This window comes from Montipora capricornis, chromosome 8 (assembly GCF_036669925.1).
Source record: "Montipora capricornis isolate CH-2021 chromosome 8, ASM3666992v2, whole genome shotgun sequence".
Lineage (NCBI taxonomy): Eukaryota > Metazoa > Cnidaria > Anthozoa > Scleractinia > Acroporidae > Montipora > Montipora capricornis.
Genome location: NC_090890.1, coordinates 20,244,823 through 20,252,322, shown reverse-complemented (window position 1 = coordinate 20,252,322; position 7,500 = coordinate 20,244,823). Strand labels below are relative to the sequence as shown.

The window sequence follows — 7,500 nt, the reverse complement described above, 5'->3', positions numbered from 1 at the left end:
CAGTTGATGCTACAATCTTGGTATCAAAAAACTGCCCAATCACTGGTGAACACGTTGGTATTATTTTTGTGACACAATAGGTTACCATAGCAATACTATGACCTGCTAAAAACACCCTTAATTTCAGCTTTAAGCACTTATATTTCAAAACGGCACGGTGAAAGTTTTTCTTATAACAGAATTTTGATTAGCAGGATAAGATGTAACTTATGGCAAAGTTTAAAAAAATTCTGTACATGGGGTTCAGAGCCACCTAAAATTTGCGAAAAATTAAGACGGCTCGGAACCCAATGTACATAATTTTTTTAAACTTTGCCAAAAGTTACATCTTATCCTGCTAATCAAAATTCTGTAATAAGAAAAAATTTCACCGTGCCGTTTTTTAAATATCAGCGCTTAAAGTTGAATTTAAGGGTGTTTTTTGCAGGTCATAGTATTGCTATGGTAACCTATTGTGTCACACAAATAATACCAATGTGTTTGCTAGTGATTGGGCAGTATTTTGATACCATAATTGTAGCATCAATTGATAAAGAGTACTAATTATGACCCATCAAAAATCTACGTCTTGGAAAGTGCTGGAAACTGCTTTGAGCCACCTTAAAAGCTTAGCTGTCATTATACCGCATTTCAAGCTCAATTCACGTTGATATTTAACAATTACTCGCCGAAGGCGAGGTGAATAGTTGTTTTAGTATAATTAAATTGGTGATTACTTGAGAAATATACATTTTCTTTAAAACAATTAATTTCTTCGTCTAGTCTGTCACCTCGACAAAAAGGCTTGCGGCCATTTTGAAAAAATGGGTATCGCGTATTATTATATGGCTACAATAGTACGCGCGCTCTGATTGGCTGCTTAGCGGGCAAGATTTTCTTGTAATGACCGGGCATTATGAAAATTTGTCTCGGCTCGACGGCTTACGAGCACGTGGGCGAAAACAACAAAAAATATGGACAAAGTACAACTGTATTTTCAATAACTGAAAGAAAAAATAGCATACAGCAGATACTTCTTTGGTGTGAGCAACGAAGAGAGCCACAACGAGAGCCAGTTTTATTATCCAAAGGACGAAGAACAGGCCAAAACTGAGCAAAAAAAAGGCCATATAATAAACAACTTATTAACCTCGACCATTCGGTCATTACAGGGAAATCTCTGACCTCGGCCTTGATGTATTGACCTCGCTATCGCTAGGTCAATACATCAAGGCCTCGGTCTCAGATTTCCCTGTAATGACCTCACTCTCGGCTAATAAGTGGTATATAATGACCTCATCGGCAAGCAATCAGTGGAAAGAATTTTCAATAATTACCTATGTAATTATACTAAAACCAGTTATGACATCCCTTGGAGTGGCGTGCCGTTCAAGGACGAATGCAGCACAGTCAGTGCTTAATGTTCCTTAACTATTCTTAAATTAAAAACCACCACATAAACAATAAAAGTTCATAAATCTTATACTTGCAGACCAGCATCAAGAATGTTTAGTCAGTTATGGAAGTGATTTGATGATTTTCCGGCTGCCTGCTGATGTGGAAAAGATTGATTTGATCAGTGAACTCCGAGAACAGTCTGGTATGTAACTACTTTTTAAATAAATCTTTAACCTTGGTGTATCTGTTACAGTTTGAAATAAAATTCAGGTTCATTTAATTTCAACCTAGGTTGATTTTTTTCAACCTCGGTCAAATTTTTTCAACCTAGGTTATTATGAACTGTCTAAAAAGGGTTTTCTCCTTTTTTGGGGATGTAATTAAAAAAAATGGGGCCTGGGCCCGGTTGTTCGAAAGCCGATTAACTTAATCCAAGATTAGCGTAAACTTTTGTTTCACGTTTTCAACTTTTTGGTAAAAGTTTCTTTTGCTTATTTTTTTTTCTCAAGATTGACTTCTTTTAATGTAAAGTTTTGCCGAATATCAGCGTTGAACAGCATTTGGGAGTAGAGAAATAAACTCCTCGGTTAATTTTTACGCTGGGATTAGCGCTAATCGGCTTTTGAACAACCGGGCCCTGGACTCTAAGATATCTTCCCTGGTTACTCCGCTTTCCCCTCTTACGAAAGAAAATCGACGTTTGACTATGTTCTGTTTTAATGCAATTTGATTGGTAGTCTCCCTAATAAGCTGAGCACTTGATGACTGAGCACTGAGCGAATTACAATTCAGGCGGTAATCGGGGGATTGTTTGAAATTTCGAGCACCATTAATGCCTGAATTACGTGTCATGTAATTTTTAATTGTGATACAAGACATTTTAACAAAGAAACTGGCAAAAACAAAAAGTTTTTGCAAATGAAGAGAAATCTGTATCTTATTTACTTGATATTGATTGTAAAAAGTTATCTTGTTTTTCCTTTATTAATTATTATTGAATGTTATAAAGCATTATAAATTTCGTTGTATTTGCTTCCTGAATTCTAGCATCATCGAGTATCTTTTTATTTCGCTTTACCAGAAAACAAGAAACAGTATCTTTTCAAATCCGAAGAACACCAGGAGATCAGCATCAAGCCTCATGGGAACTCAAAGAACAGCTCCTCTTACAGGCGGGTACTTACAAGTACCCATCAAAAGATGCGAGAAAGCTTGGCGACAAAGAGCAAGACTGTAAAGCAAGCACTGGATTCTGTCTATTGTTCCGTTGGTGATGTAACATCAACCAATGTTTAGGTGAACTTCCAAGAGGACCGAAGGATATATACAACGCAAGGTAGAGAAACGCTGCTTTTACCTTCAAGTACACTTAGTCTGATTAGTCTGCAAAACAGTCAATGAACGGTTCTAAGCATAGAAATTAGGCCTTGGTTTCTCAAAAGGTGATTAGCGCTATCCACCGACTAAATCACTTTTTCCATATCAATGACCCATTTCTAAGTTGCTGTTTGCCTTTGTTTAAAAACGAGTCTTCGTGCGAAACTATTGAAATGGAAATGAGTTTTAATTTTTTTTTTAATGCAAATAATCTCATCTCCATTCATGCTATCCAGTTAATACAACAGTGATTTATCCAATGTACAACGCTGTCTGTATTATAGTACTGTAGGTGTATGGGTGACTCTTCCTCTCCCTCTTCCCCCCCCCCCCCCCCCCCTCCTTCTTCTTCTCTCTCTCTCTCTATCTCGCTCTCTCTCTCTCTCTCTCTCTGTCTCCCTCTGGACTCACTGGTTTAATTAACTCTTTTACGTAGATTACACGACGTCATTTCTAAATTATTTTCGGGCGACATAAGAGCTCGATTCCTAGTTCAGTCGCTGGCGTTTTTAAGCGCAGTCAGAAAAAATCATGGGCAGAATTATTACAATATATTATTCAAACCTTTCACTTTTACATGACTCATAAACTGAATAAGTAAGCAATAGGGGACATTACAAAACAAAATTGAATCATTGCCGAATACGCTAAGGCAACGTTGCTTTTAGTCTTTGTTCTAACTAACATGTGCTGTTAACACTACGGAATAAGAAATGAAAAGACCGGAAAATTCCCTAAGTTTTTAATGATTCGTGCTTTACCGTTTTTTCTCGCCACTTTTTATAGATTAATAGAAAAGGGAGGCTGTAAGCTGGCTCTTACAAGACGTCCATTGCAAGTGTGTCATTGAGAACGTTTGCTATTTTCACAGGGTGTTCTTAGACGAGTGCTTTCGTTACAGGTACTCATTAAAGAAGATGGAAAGTCCAAGAACCGAACGGCAAGAAGAACTCAAGGAAACAGACGATGTGGTGTGTTTGGAGAGCACGTGGATCCTTCTTGAAAGGGCAAAGCGAGAGGAAGAGATGTCAAAAGGAAACGTTTTTATTCGAGGGTGTACTATTCATCGTCATTTTGGCGAATGATCGTCAGCTCTAAGAACTTGGTCAATTTTGCACGAATCCAAGAGATTTTTGCGTATTCGGAGTTGACCCAACGTTCAACATCTTTGACAAGAAGTTAGAACATAAGCGTTACTGTTACAATACACAGAAGCCTGAAGCTGGAAAGCAGGAAAACCGGCAAACCACCTGTATTCGTTGGTCCGTTACTGATAAATCAGCACAAAGATTGGAAAACCTATTCTATGTTTGCTCACCTTCTTGTACTGAAAGTCCTCGTATCGTGGTATGGATGTCGAAAACGCGCTAATCCAGGGCTTTAAAAGAAATTTCCGCTCTGCTATCTTCTTGAGATGTGTTATACACTTCAAGGGCAATATCATAAGGGAGCTCAGTGACAGAGGATTCAAGGCTGGCAAGAAACAACAGTTCCTTGAGGAAATCTTTGGAAAGCGAAGACGAATTTGAGGCAAAACTGGAAAGATTGAGGGATAGCTGGACTGAGAGAGAAAACCAACTCTGTAGTGGTCGTCAATTAACATTCTTTGAATGGTTTAAGAAGGAAAAGGTTGGTTTCCCCATGGTAACATGTTTTTTTCCTTATCGAGGAATAAAAGCTGGTAAATGACACATAATACAACGATCAAAGCTATTATTACATGTTACGTGATTAAATTCCTTTACACTCTACAACTAAATGTCCCGTTATTCACAGTCATAGTCATTGTATAGAGTACATTTTTCAGAAACGAATAAATAATAATCCCCAAGACGAAAATGAGGGGATTTATCATTGTGTCTGTAGAGGGTAATTGTAACTATGGGGAGGGGTTGGCGGGGGCATCAAAATAATAATAAGAAAATGCCATGACAGTGATTGGCATTGCCTTCTTTCTTTATTCCTTTTTCAAACCAGGTTGACGTAATTAAAGAAATTATGCTTAAAGACGTCCGCATCGAGGCAGGGCTGGGTGATCCTCCCGCGACTATGTCACAGCAATCCCGAGGCAGCCAATTTCATAATTAAGCGTGGCCTTCGTTTTGATTCGAAGAAGCCTCACCACTTTATTGAAGACATAAAGAACATAGTCGAGACACAACAACGAAACGAGGATCGTGCTGTATTTGGCAAAGGCCCCTACAGAGTAAAGAAACAATTCGAGAACTTGATGGTTGACGACTTAACCTGGGGTAGATTGACCCACGAGCAGCGCATGAGGAAACTGTCGGTGTTCTTGGCGAAGGGAATGTATGACCAAAAAGATTCCATACAAAGCGAGTTTGCAAGTGACTCGGGAAAATTCTTCCACCTCCACCCTCAGCGTCAACGCAGCTGAAAGTGGAATTACCAATGTCCCCGTAGCTGTCCTTAAGTTAATGTTTGACAAGGCAGCGAATCTTCTTTGCACCCCCGGGAAATGTTGTTCCGAAACCTGGTGCATCTGATGGATCATTTATGGTAGCTGGTGTTTCCAATAAAGTGCACACCATGACACCTGGTAAAGGTAGCTCTTTTTCTTGCGATCGGACATGCGTAAATTCCTCAACTAAGATATGCGAACACATCCTAGCTGTAGCCCAACTTAAGGGTACCTTGCTAGAGTTTATTGCTTGGTACAAAAGATCCAAAAGACGTCCAAACGTTACAGACATGGCCCCAGCAGGTTGACCAAAGACTGCAGGAAGGAAGCCAAGCAAAAGAAAGAGGTCCAATGCAAAAAGCCAGCCTGTCCTTCAACAAATTGATTTGTTCCAGCATTCACCGGACGAGATACTTCCTGAAAGCCTCAACAGCTCAGAATCAACCATCATTGCCATCTGTTAGTCTCCGAAGTAATAGTCATTATGGCGTGAATTACCTCGCTGTCTCTGATAATTTGCCCCAAAGTGGTATCTTATTCGGACATGGTGAATCAAACCAGAGTCAATTCTTACGACAGCAGGTAAGCCTCGCTCCTGTCCACGAGTTGTCAAGTGTACCTAGCCTTTTAAACTCAAGTGTCTTATAGGGACCAAAGTCTCGCGATGCTATGGATGTGGTGAAGGGATCCAGAATCTTCCATTAAACCGCCCTGACGATCTTGTGGTCGCTTACCGTGACATCCGTCAGTTTCGCCACAGGGCTACAGGTCAGCTTACATCACCTGCCGAGCCACAGAATGCTCGTTTCCACCTTCATCTGGCATGCGTAAGAGCGCAATATCCACATTTCATGCCGGGTCATCTCCTTGTGCCAGCGGATTTTTTGAATCATTTTGGGGTGGAGCACCTCAACAGCCTATTTTTGGAGTTCGGGCGGCCACCCAAAAATTAAGCAACTTCAAGAGTTCTTTTACACTCCGCTGATGTTTTGCCTCAAATTTCCCATGATTATCAGAGCGCCTAGCTGGAGAACTGACTTTTTACCATTACTTTGACAGAGTTGGACTAATCCAGTTGTGTTCGAGTTCATATTTACATTATTACCACATTTTCACTCGCGGGTATATCATTCATGATTGATAATCAGCGTTCAACCTTTTGAATGACGAACGTTGCTCTCGAGAGTGAGAATTCTTACGGATATTTTCGTGTTGTGCAAAAATATAGGGCCTTTGAAAATGAGAAATTAGTACAGTGCATTGTTAAATTCCGCTCACGGCTGATATCCCACAGTGCAACCAAATGTCAAAAATAAGATTATTCTTTCGCTTCTTCTTTTGCTCCACTGTAATGGTGACTTGTCCAAGGTGCTTAGGAGGACTCGCTTCTCTACTCCTCTCGCGTTGTACTTTTTTTCAAAATGTAATGAGCAAGCCATTAACTTGTCTTTCAGCTTCCGTTCCAGCTTTACAACTTTCATATGGTATGTTTCCTTCATATGTATGTTTCGTCCGCAGCATTATGATAGAAACAGTGCTTTGTTGATATTTTAATAACTGGCATTTCTGTGCGAATTGTATCAGCTCCATTTTAGAGATTCCCCCTCTTAGAGAATCCCCTTATTAAAGATTCCCCCTTTTAAAGATTTCCCACTTTAGAGATTTCCTATTTTAGAGATTTCCCCTTTTGGAGATTCACCCTTTTAGTAATTCCCCTTTTTAGTAATTCCCCCTTTTAGAGATTCCCCCTTTTAGTAATTCCCCCTTTCAGAGATTGCCCATTTTAGAGATTCCCCATTTTAGTAATTCCCTCTTTTAGAGACTCCCCATTCTAGAGATTCCCCCTATTAGAGATTCCCCCTTTTAGAGATTCCCCATTCTAGAGATTCCCCCTTTTAGAGATTCCCCATACTAGAGATTCCAGACCTTTTAGAGATTCCATTTTAGAGATCCCCCTTTTAGACATTCCTCATTTTAGAGATTCCCCATTCTAGAGATTCTCCCTATTAGAGATTCCCCCTTTTAGAGATTCCCCATTCTAGAGATTCCTCCTTTTAGAGATTCCCCATTCTAGAGATTCCAGACCTTTTAGAGATTCCCCCTTTCAGAGATTCCCCCTTTTAGAGATTTCCCCTTTCAGAGATTCCACCTTTTAAAGATTCCTCCTTTTAGAAAATCCCCCTTTTTAATTCCTGATTTTAGAGATCCCCCCTTTTCGAGATTCCCCCTTTTAGAAATTCCCCATTGTGGAGATTCCCCTTTTAGAGATTCCCCATTTTAGAGATTCCCCCTTTTAGTAATTCGCCCTTTTAGAGATTCCCCAT

General features: G+C 39.8%; 1 protein-coding gene across 1 annotated transcript in view; it reads left to right on the top strand.

Annotated features, from left to right (window-relative positions):
- Positions 1 to 3,757, top strand: part of LOC138013818 (uncharacterized) — a 5,558-nt gene extending 1,801 nt beyond the window's left edge. The window contains exons 2-4 of the mRNA XM_068860872.1: positions 1,472 to 1,579; positions 2,459 to 2,652; positions 3,626 to 3,757. Of these exons, the coding sequence (XP_068716973.1) occupies positions 1,472 to 1,579; positions 2,459 to 2,652; positions 3,626 to 3,757 (434 nt within the window). The remainder of the gene's footprint in view (positions 1 to 1,471; positions 1,580 to 2,458; positions 2,653 to 3,625) is intronic.
- Positions 3,758 to 7,500: the final 3,743 nt, after the last annotated feature.